General features: G+C 34.7%; 1 protein-coding gene across 6 annotated transcripts in view; it reads right to left on the bottom strand.

The window, feature by feature from the left end:
- PUM2 (pumilio RNA binding family member 2) overlaps positions 1-17,707 on the bottom strand; it is a 91,978-nt gene that overhangs the window by 44,697 nt on the left and 29,574 nt on the right. For all 6 annotated transcript variants that reach the window (XM_037035479.1, XM_037035480.1, XM_037035482.1 and 3 more), the window contains 7 exons: positions 16,088-16,196; positions 11,636-11,823; positions 10,901-11,070; positions 7,819-8,089; positions 7,477-7,570; positions 3,342-3,467; positions 289-431 (listed from right to left, as the gene is read on the bottom strand). In XM_037035479.1, coding sequence (XP_036891374.1) covers positions 289-431; positions 3,342-3,467; positions 7,477-7,570; positions 7,819-8,089; positions 10,901-11,070; positions 11,636-11,823; positions 16,088-16,196 — 1,101 coding nt within the window. The remainder of the gene's footprint in view (positions 1-288; positions 432-3,341; positions 3,468-7,476; positions 7,571-7,818; positions 8,090-10,900; positions 11,071-11,635; positions 11,824-16,087; positions 16,197-17,707) is intronic.

Raw genomic sequence — 17,707 nt, 5'->3', positions numbered from 1 at the left:
TCATATAATCAAGACTTGTGCACCAACTTACACAAGAGTCTGCAAAAGTAGGTTCACAGTTGTTTGTAGCTGGAAAAAGATGTACGGGTTATGATTATTGCAATAGCTTCATTAACTTAAAAGAATGTCATAATGTCACAGTAAACCTACTTTTGCCCACCCTGTTTCTGCTATATATCACATACTAAAGAAAATAAAAAGAAAGAAAACACACAGATCTTGACCACAAGGATCTCACACAATTTCAAAGATGCTTCAGATGTTAACTGAATGAAGGCAGGCCTATACCTGTTGCTGTCCAGGCTGAGCTTGAGATGCAGGTTGCTGATTTGCTGTGTTGTTTGCCGCAGCTGCAGCTTGTTGCTGAAATAGGTTGGCTGGATACACCCCCCATGGAACACCGTAATACTGAGGTGGAACCACTGCTGGACCTAAACCCCACACCCCACGCAAAAAAAAAAAAAAAAAGGACAGTGCATAAGACTCAGAGCAGATGTCCTTAAAATCGTCTATACACTCACACCCGCTATACCCATTTGTTTTTCCTATTTTATTAAGGAGAAAATCTCATTAAGGCACTGATTACTGAAAGAGAGTAAATACTGAGGCAGTGACCTTAACATGGAGATGTGAAGCTAAACTTAAGAGGAAAAATGAATTGACAGGGCTGTTAACCATCCAACATTTACTGAATGCCAGCTTATGGGTTTGATCCTGGCAAGCACATTATATATTCAGAAGACATTAGATACCACAGAACACTAAGATTCTCCTTACTCAACTCACTTAATAGTTCCTGATTATTGAAAGTATTTACAAAAAGAAAACTAAACACTCTTATCTTTTGATTTGCAACCTATAACATAAAACCAGGGAACATTCTGGTACCAAGCTAGCCACAACTATACCGGAATTGCAAACACCGAATTTAAAAATATTTTTCATATTTGAAATAGACTTAGTAACAATTCTCAGAAGGCAACTGAAAATCACATGAAAACAGATTAAACATCAAGGTTTATGTGGTTAGGCAAATGAACTAGTGAGTCAAGACAGGAAATAAGTAGTTAATATGAGCACAGAGACACACAGACATAAGAAAGCAAACTAGGAAAAACAAAATTGTTCTTGCTCTATTTTATTTAATTCACGACAATGTTTGATTCCTAGAGAGTAACCAGCATCATGTATAATAAGCCCACCACTAAACTAATAAACAAGATGTCATGATTCCTGACTGACACAGCAAACATGTCCTAAAATCCCACTGATAGGGAATTTAGTATACCTAGTTTGTAGGTTTTTAAAAGTCAAATTCTTGGTTTCATTTTTGTTTTGGAAGAAAATAAAGCCCAGTATAAATTCAGTGAATCACAAAAATGAAATGCTTTCAAAGGTTTAAAAATAAAATATATTTCTAAAGGTAGTTTAACCACAATCTACAACAAGGACTGTTAGAGCAGTAAACAGAATTTATGAAGGAAGGCTACAATGTCAAACAAAACACGAATCAGACATATGGTAGCCAGAAGGCATTAATAACTATTAATAGCTTGTGGCTACTTAATAAAGTCAGATAGCCTGCACTGAGATGTGCTGAGTAAAAAAGTAAAAATATCCATTAGTAATTTTAAAATATGGATTATACATTGAAATGACAATATTTTAAGATGTTGGGCTTAATCAAACATCATTGAAATTGAAAATTTTTTTATTTCTATAACATGGCTAAAAGAAAATTTTTAATTACATTATCTGGCTTACATTGTATTTCTGCTACAAAGCACTGGTCTTAGAAGGCTGAAGTCCAGAATCACTAGCATGCTCATCTCAAAACTAAGGACCTCTTAAAGTTGCTTCCTTCAGTTGAATAGGTTAATAATTTCCTGTATGAATGATATACCAGCACTTTACACGCTAACATCCAGTTAAATGGCACCAAAAAAGCTTACATGCTTATGGAATCACATGCAGATATGTATCAAAAACTACCAAATGTAACAGATTAGTTTCAGCCTGCAAATGGGTATTAAACAAGAATATGAAATTAACACTTTTCACTTCTTAAACCCGAGTATTAAAAACAAAGTCCCCAAACTCCTAGGACAAAGATTATTCTATAGTTATGATAATAAACAACTATCAGAAGTAGTCTTAAAATCGTCTAACTGGTCTGTGACAACCCATTTCAGTGAACTTACCTCTGCAAGTACAGAAGAAAGTCAGCGACAGCCTGGAATTAAGAAAGCCAGCCAATCGGCGGCCTCACTCCAGCGCACACACTTTTGTGGCTGACACCCTATTCCTGCCTTGGTGACCCGTACAAACCATGCCTACCACGAACTCATTCCTGTCTTTGCAACTAACTCAGAATAAACCACCTCCACTCAAAACCCTACAGAATATCAGCAAATTGCTGTGCTTAGTAAGACTGTGCCTGACCTCTACACAACTTTCCAATAAATACAGCTTCAGTTTAGAAAAAAATTGTTCCCAGCTTTACTGCAATACAATTGACACATCACACTGTATAGTTTTGGTGTGTATTTCAGTTTTTGAGTGGTGGTTTCAGTTTGACAGTTTTCAGTAAGTTCTTTCTAACTCCACCCCATCTTTTGTCCCTCAGCTCACTTGCACATTTTAACATTGCTAAATAAACTTTACTTCTACATATTCACACTCTCAAGATTGTAGAAGCATTTTACTTTACACTCTCCCTGACCTGGGTATTTATAACACCCCAGTTTTTTGTTTTTGTTTTTTAATCCTCACCAGAAGACATATTTATTGATTTCAGAGAGAGGGGAAGGGAGAGAGGGGAAGGGAGAGGGAGACAAACATTGATTTAAGAGAGAAACATCGATCACATGCCTCCCATAGGTGCCTTAACCTGGGACCAAACCTGCAATCCAGGCATGTGCCCTGACCGGGAATCAAACCTGTGACCTTTCGGTTTACGGGACGATGCTCCAACCACCTGAGCCACACCAGCCAGGGCCCCTCAGTTTACTTTTTGAGAAATAACTGTACTTTGCATCATCTCTGTGGATAATGGATTGGACACAAGAATGAAGATTTGTTTGGCAATGTAAGATTTCTGAAACTATAAAACTAAAGTGTAAACCAATTATTGTATGTATAGGAGAAAAGTTATCAGACTTACATTTCTCCTGTAGCATTACACTGAAAAATAAACTAATTCTCTGGAAACTTCAGCTTATTCTGTGTAAATGTTTCATTTGCTCCTAGGAACTTCAAACTGCCCAAATAGACCAAAATAAAGCATATACCAAGATTAAAACTAAACCCATAATAAGAAACAAGAGTGAACAACAGGTTACCTGCTAATGTTGCCGCTGCAGCCAGTCCTGCTGCAGTATACGGGTCCGTCCCTGGAGGAGCAGCACTAATAATATATGGATTTGGCACAAATGCAGCTGGAGCAAGGCCTGCTGAGAACACACCAGCTATATTTAAAGAGGGGAGAAATAATGAATGAAATGTAAAGTATGATTTTCTTCATTAGGTAAAAACATTTCTACTCTGAATTTGAGGTGGAGGACAATGTATATAATGGTTTAAATTCGTAAGTGATCTTGGTCATGTAACAACCTGACTATAAGATTCTTCTTTTATAAAACAGGTATACTTTATAGGATACTGAGTATAAAATGACTGTATAGTACCAGCACATAATAGGCACATAATAAACGTTTAGAACTAGAACTAGTATTGTTCAATAGCAGTTTTTCATCCCATACTTATTAAGCCATACTATGAGCTAGGGATTAATGGCAAGGAAGACAGATATAATCTGCCCTGACAAATCCATCTAGTGAGAAAAACATACAAGAAACTGGCAATTAGAATACAGTATTAAATGGTATGAGCATCGAGAAGAGGGGCATCTAACAAGCTTTGGAAGGGATAGGTAGGATGGAGTGTGGTTGTAGTGTATAAAATAAAACTGAAGCTGTAAAAAGAACAAGGATCAATAAAAACTTCCTGGATTTTACCCTGAAAGCAATAGGAAAACTACTAATCTTTAAGCAGAAGAGTAAATTGAGGCCCAGTTCTGAGAATATATAGCCAGCAAGGACTCAGTAAAGGCTAAGAAAGACTTGTAAAATATTCATTTGCAGTACTTATTACAGAGAAGAAACTACTGGTATTTAGTAATCACTCTGTACACCTTTACCATAAGCTACTAAAATATTACTTTGAAAATGTGCTGCCAAAGTTGCCTCTTCTGAAAAATAACTCAGAGGTAGAAGGTAAAGAAATAATGAAAAAGAACGTCTTTAAAGTTAAGGAACTATAAAAGGTTCAAGTTTAAAAGATACTTAAGAGAAGAGGCTACAGGTATAAAAGTAGATAAATGTAAAGTAACTTTTTGAAAAGCATTCAAAACAAGCATGTACCTTGAAGATTCGGAAACTTAATTCTAACTGTATTATAGTGGCTTTCAAATATTTTGACAGTGACCCTAATATTCATATTCACCTAGTGTCCATATACACACATACACCACAATAATCTTAAAAAAGTATTTATCCTTTTAAAGTTCCAATGCACCCCATTTTCTATTTAATTTTTCTCTCTATTAATGTCTGGAATCTATTTAATTTTATAAAATACTGGCCACAACCCACAACACTAATTTCATGCCCAGAGACAACATGGACATTTCAAAAATCTGCTTTTAATGAAGGAAGTAAGACTTAAACAGAGGGTTCAATAAAAATCCTTTTATTATTTAAAATACCATTGGCTAGTTACATACTTAAACTATGCCCTAGGTCAAAGGTTTCAAGATTTTCCTCTGGTTTCCCTCTCATGAATTATCTTTATTGCAAGAATGGCAAATGATGTACTGGTATTTTAATGTTCTACTCATACCACTGCAAAACCTAAAAGCCGTAACATTTTTTGAATAGTCTATATTTTATTATTAAAATAGACTGCTTGAAAAAACGCAATACGATTGGAGTGCATATAGTTAAAGTAGAAAGCCAAAATCCCTATGTAACTTTCACTGACAGTTGGTATAAACTCCTAATTTTTTTTAAATTTTAGAAATGATTTTAATACAGCTCTCTCCATATTTACATTATAAAGCAGATATGAAGTAAGGTTTCAAATATGTGAAAAACAAGGAATTAGTTTGACCTAATGGATATATATTGAAACTTCTGCCAAAAAAATGGAGAAATATGTATTTTAACCTCACAGACTCACTTAGAAATATTTACAATGTATCAGACACCAAATAATATGCTTGTGTGTATACACATAAATATACAGATACACACTTGTATGTTTGCATGCATATATACATGTTTGCACCTGTGTTTACATATGCATGTATGTAAAAATATATATCCTCCTAAAACCTTAAAAGCATATACACACATTTTATATTCTAGGCTATCGCAGCATTTTAACTGTAATTTTTTTCACGTGGCAACTGACCAAATCTATCTAGTGAAGTTTCCTGTGTCCATCACAGTTCCCTACGTCAAAGATACTATTCTAGTTCATTCTTTTTAATGGCTGCAGAATATGCATTCTACTGCTTAGAAAGAACATGATTTAACCAGTTCAGGAGAGGTATATATATTTGGGTGGTTCACAGTCTTTTGCCAAAAAAGATGCTGCTATGATTCTTTTAGTATACAGGTCTCTGCATTATCATCACATCCTTATGAAAATTCACTTAAATGGGAAAATATACGTAAATTCTTGATTCACAATTCCAGATTATCATCAGAAAAGTTGTACCAATTTAGACTGTCTAGAATAGGACAATCTACTCACGCTTTCACCAAAATAAAACATCAAACTTTTGAACAGCTGTCAGTCAAGAGAGGCAAAATGAAGTTTTACCCAAGAATAATTCAATTAGAAAATATCATTCATAAAATTAAATATACGCAAATTCAGGTTTCATAGATACCTATTTGAAGATACAATAAAAAACAGAAGGTCATTTAAAATGATAGCAAAAGATAAAATATCTAAGAACTTATCAATATGCAAATCTACATGAGAAAAATTTTCAAGCTCTCATAAATAATACAAAAGCAGACTTGGACAAATGTAAATGTACACATGTTCCAGATAAGACTATTTAATGTCACAAAGATGTTAATTTTGCCCTAAGTTCATTTACGATTTCAACCTGAGCCCTGAATTGTGTGGCTCAGTGGGCTGGGCGTCATCCTGCAAACCAAAGGATCTCTGATTCAATTCCCAGACAGGGCACCTGCCTAGGTTGTGGGTCATGTCCACATGGGAAAAGCAACCTACGTTTCTCTCGCACATGGATGTTTTTCTACCTTCTCCCCAGCCCCCGAAAATAAATAAAATCTTAAAAAGATAAAATAGAATTTTTAACCTTCTGGAAATAAGTGAATTTTAAGCTCATAAGAACAAAAAATTCAAAATTCCAAAGAGTAAGAGCAGTAATGACCGTACTAGCCTGCCACATACTAAAACATACCATGAAGCCTCCAGAAACAGAAAGTGTGCTGGCCCACAAACAGACAAAAATCAGTACATTTCTAAGAAAGAGAGGGAAGGGCTAAGTATAGGGATAAAGGAGGCTGAGAGGAAAGAGAAAAGTAGCAGACCCAGCATACATGCTGCTATTAGAAGTCACCTAGAAATGTGTGGTTATCTTTGATTAAACCAAAAATAAAATTCGGGTCCTAGGAAGCCTAGTGGAGAACAATACAGTTAAGGGAAAAGAACCAACATGACATATCCCCCTTCCAGAGATCTGATGTCAGAGCATCACGCTTTTCAAACTAGGAAATAAATCAAGGTTAGCCAAAATCGGATGGGCATAAAAATGGTTACATGAACCTACACATGTGATAAAATGATGTAAAACTATACAAGCACATTTATCAATGTCACATCCCTGGTTTTGGTACAGTACTACAATTATGTAAGGTATAGCTGCAGAACCTTTGTTCTCTTTGCAACTTAAAAACCCCAACACAGACAACACATACTTGACCTCTAGCAGTTTACAAATGTGTCATTGTAATAACTCACATTAAAGACTAAAAAAAACCTTAGTGAACAAAAAATATTTTTAAACATTTTCTTGGGACTTCTACTTTTAAACCATTTCAAAAACAAATATTCTGATTTGATAATGGACACAAAAAATTACATTTTAATTTCCAAGTGTTTGACTCAACTTCACATCGTGAAAAAAAAAACTTGTGTGCTGACAGCTTTCACTGAGTCAGATTTTTATTTAACCAAGGACACAGTAATAATCAGAAACAGTTCTTCCTTACTAAATCTTTACTCCTGTCATATAATCTATTAATCTTTGATCTCGATGAGATGTTTCAAAAAGTAATGAAACACCACCATTCCGTAAAAGAAAAATAAAATACCTAAACACTTTAACAGAATTTTCTCTCGGGGTAATCGGAATGCTAACTCACAAAGACTCACCGATGTGCGGCTGCTGAGCTGCGGCTAACGCGTACTGCTGCTGCTGGGCTGCGGTTAACTGCTGAACTGTCAGTGCGTTAGTCCTCTGAAAGAGCTATTAGGGAAAATATTTAATACAAATAGTAGTGCCAAAGCATTGCAAAAATATTCAATTTTAGAAATATTTAGAAAACTAGAAATAGAATATTTTAAAACTTATTTAAATCACCTTCTTATCTACAAGAACATTTTTACTCAATGAAACACTAGGTGTTCAAAATTACTCCTATCGATGCCTCACAGAACTCCAGGCTACACCACTACAGGTAAGAGGAGCTTCTTGAAAGGTGGGGCATGCTTTACCTGCTGCTGGGAATTGTAGTCAAAAAGGCCTACAGTAGCTCCAGAAGAGTCCATTGGTACCTGATTACCAGGATAGTCAAACTGCAAGGAATCCAGACCAACTTGTTCCATGGCATCCAGATTCTGAGTTTCAGGATTTGAAAATTCTTCAACAAGTGGTTTATTAACTGTAGGATTAGGAAGAGGCCCCAGGCCTTCTGGGGGATTAGCACTGGGGCCCAGGCGTTCAACTACTTCAGTTGGAGAGGCTTGACGACTTCCTGGAGTACGACTGTAGAAAGAGAACAGAAAGGTAGTCTAAATAAAACAGTAAGTCGGAAGTTGAAAGGAGAAATTAGGAAAATCAGAAAAAACAAATGGCTGTAGAAGAGGGAGCAAATTAGGCATAACCATTTTACTTCGTGGTATTTTTTTTCTGCCTCATCTAAATTCTTCTCAAGAATTGGCGTGGTTTCTTTTTTAAAAATTATTAATGAATATTATTCCCAATTTGAATAGCATAAAGATGTAACTTAATTTTATAGATAAGAAAATTAGCCAATACCACACCTTATGAGCGCACACTACCTAAAAACTGTTTTTCTCAAACCACAGACGAAATGAACAGCAGGTACAAACAGCAAAGAGTGACAAACACTCCTGTGTCTGGCCCACCGAACTCCTGCCCTGCCCACCAGCAGCACATAATTTTGCCATCATATCCTGCTAATAACATTTCAGAAACAAATTGGCCGCAGAGGACCCTATGGCCTTCATGACTTAAGGGCGTAGGACGTAGAATACAATAGAAAAAAGGGAGTTGAACTAATAAGACCAAAGGCTGACTCCTAACTCTGAGGATGATTTTGAGCAAATCATTTCATCATCCAGGCTTCGGTTTCCTTACTGAAGAGACCAAAGAGATGGCATCGTGGTTACAAATAACAGGGACAACAACAATGAAAACAACCTATGTGTGAAAACCCTGTATGATATTGTCATCTTTATAACACCCAACTCTTCTAGTTTAATCAAATAAGAAATGTAAATTATAATATTTATTAAAATATTTTTCTGACTAGCCTTATAATTTTTCAAAAAAAAAGAATTACCACTGGACTAAATATTAAGCAATGACTCTTTAAAAAAAATCTCTCATGGTCTAAACTTTATTTTTACTTATTTCTAGACATAATCCTCGTTTATAGTCTGTTTTCTTCTACAGAAATATTTTATATAAGACCCTTCCCTTACAAGAAATAAGTTTTATTTTGAGGAATCATGAGTTCACAGTATGTTCACATATAAGTTCATTAAATAAATGGCAATAGCTGTTTTCTCTGGCCTTCAATGCCGCTTGTTACCACCTATGTAGCTCTGCCCCTGCCTTCAGGTACTATACACTGGGATAAATTTTCTCACACAGAACATTTGACAATGCAATTATGGAATTATAAGAGTTACTTCAAAGATATTTAGGTGAATTTACATATTTTATTTAAAAAATCAACCACTGTACATCCATTCAAACAAATTTCAAACTCCTTTCCCCTTTAACCATACCTAATTTTCCATGTGAATATTCCTAAGGTTTGTTTATCACTCAGAATACATGGAGGAAAATAAAATGGAAAAAATGTTCTTTAAAATCAGCCAATTATACAAAAAAAAGACAGCCTGCTATAGTTATTTCACTCCTTTTCCTGTAATGCATATACTGATGATTGATCAGTTAACATACACATTAACAGTATGCAGCATAGTGACCACGCGGCCACAGCTACTGGTTTAAAATGTTTTTGCACTGTCAAATACAATAGTGTATCAAAAATAATTCATAAACAACTTAAATATATACTCCAAGCTTAACAGAATAAAATTAAAATGCTAATAAAGTTCATATTCATATGGAAAAGTACAGCCTTCTGTACAAAACAACTCTAATGTAGCAAAAAGTACAGGACCCAACACGGAAGTCACTGTGCTACCAGTGGTGCTCTTTTCTTGCTATAGTTAATGGTGGATTAACACTTCAATTATAAATGGATACTACGAAGGGTCTATAATCAACTCAGTTTTAAAAGCACACCCTTGACCAAGACTTAGATTAGGTAACAGCAGGAGGGCAAAATCAAGATAACGTTCTAAAGCAAATTGACTAGCATTATTATATTTCTTGTCAAAAGAGGTTTACTGGTTTTGGATGCTTTTTTTGCACTCAGAACAAATATAAATGACACTTTTTAAGAGCCATCGTTACTCTGCTTTTGGTAATTAAAGGCAATGAATATAAAAGCGTATCACCCATAGGTACCTATATTGAGTTAACAGAGTCCATGGTTCACAAAATCCCAAAGAAATGGCTCATTTTGAGGTACAGGTCCCAAAGCATCTGACTATTGAACTATAAAGTATAGGAAATCAGTATGAAGAAACAACTCTATAATATTTAGACAGAGGTGCACTGCTTAATCTAAGACCAAAGGCCAGAAGAAAATACCATAAAGAGACAACTAAAAAGCTACAACTTACAGAATTCTGAGGTTAAATCTAACTATTTGAAGTCTCTAATATGTTCCCCACCTCCCAATTTCAAGAATGTTAAGTATCCGTACAAACTCATACAAAGGCCACAAATCCTAAAAGCTAATTGTTTCCTCATTCCTAAGATTAAGAGTTAAATGGGGGTTAGAAGATACAATACAGGGATAAAAAGAGGAAACCCCACAGAAAGGTGCTCAAAAGCAACCCCCAAAAGTCTTCCAGGAAAAACCACTCTAAAGTTCACTAGATTTTAGCAGGGAAGAAAAAGTTAAAATTGAGGCTACCATATTAGGAGGAAGGTAACAGCAGCTTCTAACATTACTCCTTCAATGGAATGCATTATTTGAGAGAATGTTTTGAAGAATTATTTTTTAAAAACAATGGCTCATAGTCATTAACTAATATTTCATGTAAAAATTAATCTTTCTCCAAATTAACACAAGGTACACCAAGGGAAATAAACCAAAACTGAAAAAATGTCTACATCAGTCATATCAACTAACAGCAACAATTCCTAAAGAAATATGCTTTTCTTCTTGAGAAAGTTAAAATATCTTACTTAAAATCTTTGCAATCGGCATCCATTCCATTTGGCAAACCCCTGCCATTTATTTTAGAATCACCATCATCTCCTTGTTTAAGATCTCTGCTTTGGTCCTCCTCAAATGGGGAAGCCTTGCCTTTTTGATCTCCTTTCTCAGGTCCATCTGTTTCAGCATCTCTAGTGCCCTGAGGAAAAAGAATCTGTTTGACTCTGAATATGTAATATAACACACAAAAAAGGGCACCATAAGGTGACCTAAAACTACACTACGGTGCATGTAAACCATAAAAGCATTGAACCTTACTTTAATTTTGTAGTCGACTAATTTATCAAAAGCCCAAATGTGACTACAAACCAATGCTTTATAACAGAAGGGCTAAGGCAACCTTAACTATAGCGGTGCGGGAAAAGCAGTAACACCACAAATGAGATGAAAATGCTATTTAATGCAGGTATGGTTTTGTTTAGTTACTTCGGATTAAGCCCCATCACAAATAAACAATTTTAATCTTGCAAATTATGTACCGTAATTAGTATAGTTCAATTTCTGTAACACAGTTAAGAATACGCATATTTCCAGTGTTTCTACTGTTCCACATATTTCAAGAAGTGGCCAAGAGAAGATGATAAGAGCACTATCAGCCACACAATTTCCTTTAGCTCAAGAAGGGCTGGAAAAATAAGCTGATTTAAAGATCACCAAATAACCACTGAGCAATTACTAAATATTTCTGTATTCAAAATACTTACAAAAGTTCCCTTCCTAAACCGAGAATCCAATTTATCAGCAGGAGAAGAACTCAGCACATATTCTACCATGCTCACGCCAAGGCCGCCACTTTCTGACCGCGGAGACAGTATTGCATTTACTTCACTGTTTCCATGAAAACCCTGTCCAGATCTTCTCTGTACCATAATAGGCTGGGACATTGAATGGTCTGTTTGGAAGAAAGAATGTAATTATGTATTTGTACTTTTAACCAAATATCACTTACACAAATTAATACACTAAAGTAAGAAAATAAGTATACTGTTTTATTTTTAACATTACTATAATCTTTATAAAAAGCTCTTTATTCTGTTGAGATTCACTGGCCTGGGCACATGTCTTGATAAGCCATACATAAAGAGCCATTTGGTAAAGAACAGGTAAAAGCCTGTTAAAAAAAAAAAAAAGTCAACCAAAAAAGGTCAAGAAACATTAATTTGAAAGCTCAGTTACCCAAAAATATCCTCTTAAAAAACAAAGGTTCTTCTGCTCTGGTCGAGTGGTCCCTTCCTCTCTTTCTAAAGATCAATAAACATGTCCTCATGAGAAGACGAAAAAAAAATTAAGGTTCTTCAAATTGATGGTTGCCAGATGGAGAGTGGCGGGGGGGAATGAGTGGAAAGGGTACAAAGCCTAAGATACACAAATTGCCAGTTATAAAAACAGTAATGGCGATGTAAAATACAGCATGGGGAATGTAGTCAATAGTAATGTAGTAAGTACATATGGTGTCGGGTGGGTAATAGGTTCATTGGAGTGATCACTTTGTAAGTTATATAAATGTCAAATCACTGTGTTGTATACCTGAAATTAGTATTATAGTGTATGTCAACTGTAACTGAAAAATAAGTTCTTTTGGTGATTCATGACATTTCAAAAACCTCCAGAGATCAATTCTAGAATGAACCACCTCCTCCTCAACTGGCAGAGGCGCTTCTCGAGCTCACAGCTGTGTCCTGCCAGATGCAGAACACACGCCCTCCTGCTACAAACACCAACATTAAGTTTGAAAAAAACTAGTTATAACACAGAATTTTCTATTCTTGGTGTAAAAATTGAGTATCACCTAAAGAATATTTTAAAATCTCCCATCTGTTGTAGCTTAAAAGTCCTCCATTTATTTTTGTTTAACAAAAAAATTATTCATCTGGTACAAGTACCTTTTCTATGTATTTCTGTGACAGAAGAAAAGGCAGTATTTAAGATCTGAGAGTAAATGGAATACAAATATAGTAAAATATTTGAGGCAACAGTCATACAGATTTGCCAATAAAAAGGTTTTTTTAAAGAAACCAATAGGCTGTCTGCTACCGCTGACTTTTCTGTGAACATGTTCAATACCCAATATTAGGTCTAGTCCTCAAAGGTCTGAACTATATCATACAGATACTATTATAATTTTATTAACTATAATAGCTTTAAAATGATTGCTAATTTCATTAAACCATAGTAAAACATTCCTATTTCAGTACCTTTATGCATGAGAGATTAGTCATTATTTTTTATTTGCTCATTCACCTACTTCTTCACCCAGTTCAAATATTGATTTACTGTCTCTAATATGCAAGAATATCAAGACAGTCCCTGCCCTCAAAAGATTATAGATTTAATAGGAGGGAGTCATAATAGAATAAAAGTGCTTCAATAAAAACAGTCCAGTATATTTTAAGAATAAAACAGCCCTGGTGTGGCTCAGTTGGCTGGAGCTCCCATAAACCTTAAGGTCATGAGTTGGATTCTCAGTCAGGACACACGCCTAGATTGCCGGTCTGACCAGTTAGGGAGCATACGAGAAGCAACTGATCCGTATTTCTCTCTAAAACCAATAAGCATGTTCTCGGACGAAGATTATTTTTTAAAAAAGAACAGAATAAAAGGGTATCAATCCCTCCCAGTTTTAAGAGTGAAATCCAAACAAAAGGTTAAGAGTTAAGTGGGAAAAAACAACAACAACAACAACAAAACAAAACAAAACTGGTGAAGCTGAGAGTGGAAAGAGCATTTCAGCTAAGAAACAAGCATGTTCAAAGACCTGGAGGTGACAGAAAAAAATGAAATTAACAATCACAAGTAGTTCAGTTTGGCTGAGAAGAAAATATATGTATGATTAGTTAGTTTCCTGTAGTAATGGAAAAAAATCTTTCTTAGAACAACAATTCCTTTAAAACAGGAACGTGTTACTCATATTTGTACATGCTTGGCAATCAGTGTTCAGTAAATAAAGTAATTAATTTCTCATGTCTCCTAGTAAAAGCCAATATTCACTTCTAACTTTTATCCATACAACAAAAAAAAGCTAAGTTGAGGGAGGGAGAGTATAAGGAACTAAGTAAAATTATAAATTGGACATTAAAAGAAATCACAGGGAATGTATGTTGTGCTCAAGATGTTCTGCTTTATAGAATGATTTAAAAAATAGTTGATTCTAGTAAGTGAAGTAATCAATCATTCAACCCCCAAAACAAAAATCAAAACATGTCTATCTACCAAGTTTTCAAGTATGTGACTTTATTTACAAGCAAAGTGCCTGCCTTTTGTAGGAAAATGTATCTTGGTCCAAGTAACTGAAAATTCTAAATAAAAAGTTTAATCTAATACATGATAAATAAAATCCAGAAAAAATCCCTTGAGGGCAAAGATCATATCTCATTTATTTCTGTTTCAGAATACATAAACATATTGGTTGAACTCAAAGAAAATCCCATTTTAAGGAAATTTTAGTCTAAATTATTGGTTACCAAAGCTTTAATCTTGCTCAGTTTTAAATGTAAAGAGTATTTATTGCCTGAGAACACACTGATGGTTAATAGGGAGGAAAAACTGAGGAGCTGGCTGAAAAAAGGTGAAGGGACAAAGAACTACAAACTGGCAATCACAAATGGTCCAGGGATTAGACTACAGCATAGGGAATGCAGTCGATAATACTGTAATAATTATGTACAGTGCCAGTTGGGTTCCTGAAATATTGGAGGCACTACTTTGTAAAGTACATGGCTGTCTAGCCACAATGCTGCAACACCTGAAACTAAAATGCAAACCACCACCACCAAAGAGCCCCAGGTCAGTGTGGCTCTGCTGGCTGGAGTGTTGTCCTGTAAACTGAAAGAAAGGCCACGGTTTGATTCCTACTCAAGACACATGCATAGGTTGTGAGCTCATCCCAACTGGGGCTTGTACCAGAGACAACCACCATATTTTGTTGTGTATAATGTGTACTTTTTTTTGCCCAAATTTTTGAGAGAAAAATAAGGATGTGCATTATACTTGGGTAGTACCTGAAATACCTTGTATCTATCTGTTCTTGTGTTTTGTAATTATGTTGCATAAAATTTCTTATACCATAATATGTTCAAAAATAAATGCTAAGATTCCTTTAGAATACATAAAGATAAGTATCTAAATACAAATAAAAAACTGAATTGAAAAAAATAAAACATATTTTCCCTAAAAGTCTGGGCCAAAAACATGAGTGCGCATTATGCATGGGAATGCATTATGTACAGCAAAATACAGTAATTCATGTTTCTTTCTTGCAGCAATGTTTCTTTCCCTCTCAAATCAGTAAGAATGTCCTTGGGTAAGGATTAAAAAAGAATAAGAACAATAAAAAATAGAGCATTAATGGCTAATATTTTCTAGCATTTCCTAACTTTTGGGCAATTATTTGTTTCCTTTAAAAGTACAAAGGACATTCAAATCTTTTAATGTATCTTAATGATTGAGAGAATAAGGAACCAGCTGGTCATTTATACTCACAATTTATGGTTGATTTGATAATTATCAACCATAAATTTGTTTTTATGTTATGTTGGTTGTTTTCTATAGCTTTAGCAAGCTGCCTTAAAAACTCAGTTATAAAAAGAGAAAAGTTATCGGTAAAATACATGTTGATAGTTTCATGTGTTCAACTCTCAAATTTCCCTGATCAGAAACATTTAAAAATATAATCAGTGTTATTTTAAGAATATAAATTTGCTCTTTAACTTATCAATAAATATTATCACTGCTGTGAATTATATTTTTTACATACCAGTTCCTTTTCTCTTAAAAGTTTCTTTTCCCTAAGTCTCTTCCCAATACTCACCGATATCAAATATTCAAAGTCTGCTCCCTTCCTGGGAATTCTACGTTAGTGAGGAGGTTTCTGTCCTTTCTGGGTGTGACTCATGCCTAATGAGCCTAGACTGAGCTAAAACTAGGTAAATCAGTGTCCTGCAACACAATTTAAATTTAAAATTTCTATGGTTAATGTGTTCTCTATTTTAATGGAAATTCAGAATTTTATAATCAGTTTTCACTTCAAATAAAAACTTAGTAAAATCTTATTGTGACAAGTACTTCTAGTCAAATTTTTTCCAACTACTGTCTGGGAGTAGGCAAGGGTTTTAATATTTAATACATTCACAATTCTCACGCATACACCAAAAACTTACGAGAAGTTCCCCAAGCAGTCTCTCTCCATTCATCATCCCCAAGAAATATGCCTTTTTGTCCATCTTTTGTTGAATCATCAGGTTCCCAAAACTTTTTGGTAGGCAAAAGCTATTTGGGAGGAGAAAAATATTACATTTAAATTTTATTCTAGTTACAAAGAATATACAGAGGAAAGCAAACTTACCACCGATTATGTTCAAATTAGTTTCAATGCTAATAAAAATTCGGAGTGACCTATTACCTAATTTGTCTCTTATTTCCTACTTACTGGCTCTAATAATTCTAGATCTAAACATTAAATCAAATCAATGTCAAATTTTTCCTGATATTCAACATTTTTCAAAATACATATTGGTTGAATGCCATTGATTCTCTTTATAAAATTTTCAAAAGGCTTACTAAATTTCTAACTCAATACAAATACAATGAAAATATTTATATAATGATACAAATTTTCCTTTACTTCCAAATACTGTTCTTGGATCACCTCCTATCCCACAGCTTCCCGATGGAAAATATATTTTCATTCTTATTTCACCTGATCAATGGAAGTAAACTTCACTACTCTTCCTAGGCCCTGAATACTAATAACCTATCAATTCCAAGTCAGGTAGCTATAGATAGTAGAAAAGACATAAAGAAAAGATCCTCAAATACTCTTGAGATAACAATGTCAAAGCTCTGTGCTCTATTCCATATTGCACATACACATACCAACATAAAAGTTGTGTTGATACAACCATTCACTGACTACTCAAAATGTACATTTGGCCAATTCCTAACGATACTTCTAATATGCATCCAGGTCTTTCCTTTCTACCTTCCCTGACAATCAGGAGGTACCCTGGGGATATGTTTATCTGAAAAGAACAGACGGTTTTCTGAGACATGCATTTGACATTGTAAATAAGCATCTATCAGACTCCCATTCTTCCCAGCCCAGTCTTTCAGTGTCCTTAACTAAACCTGTATATACTTCTATTACTATACACTAAATTATCTGTGTTTCCCTCCTTATGGGCATGGAGACTTTATCTTCAGAGAATGCAGAAACATATAAATTAACTATAATAAACAGTAAAAACTGAATCTGGTCTGAGAGGAAAGATTGCGTGTGCTGGGGGTTCAAAGAGCGAGTGGAAGGTGAGGAAGACAAAGTAAATCATAAACAAATGCACAGCTTGAGAAAATGAATAGTGTGTGTGGAACAGGGTGTAAGATAGAGGAATAGATGCAGGAAGGTCAAAGTTGATGCTGGTGGCACTATCTAGGTCACGTTGAAGACATGCTAAAGAAATTGCACATTACACTGAAGCCAAAGAAAATCAAGAGAGGTTGGCAAGAGTGACAATGTGTTCCAGAAAACAACTCAAGATGTAAGTTTTAAGAATAATGCATATACCAGAGGCAAGAGCATCAGTACAGGAGATAAAACAGGGCAAAGATGACAAGAACTGATATTTGAGAGTTCAAATAGAACCAAGAAAATAAAATGGATGAGAAACACTTAGAAGAGTCTATAAAATATGAATGCAATTGGGGGAAGGGGTGTGATAAAAAGGATAAAACTTCAAAAATTTCAGTAATAAGGTGAATAGTGGGCACTATTAACCAAAAAA

Source organism: Sturnira hondurensis, unplaced genomic scaffold, assembly GCF_014824575.4.
Source record: "Sturnira hondurensis isolate 20B ecotype Veracruz unplaced genomic scaffold, ASM1482457v3 Scaffold0022319, whole genome shotgun sequence".
NCBI classification, from domain to species: Eukaryota; Metazoa; Chordata; class Mammalia; order Chiroptera; family Phyllostomidae; genus Sturnira; species Sturnira hondurensis.
Note: the sequence above shows the minus strand (reverse complement) of the source record. Positions and strands in the feature narration are given on the sequence as shown.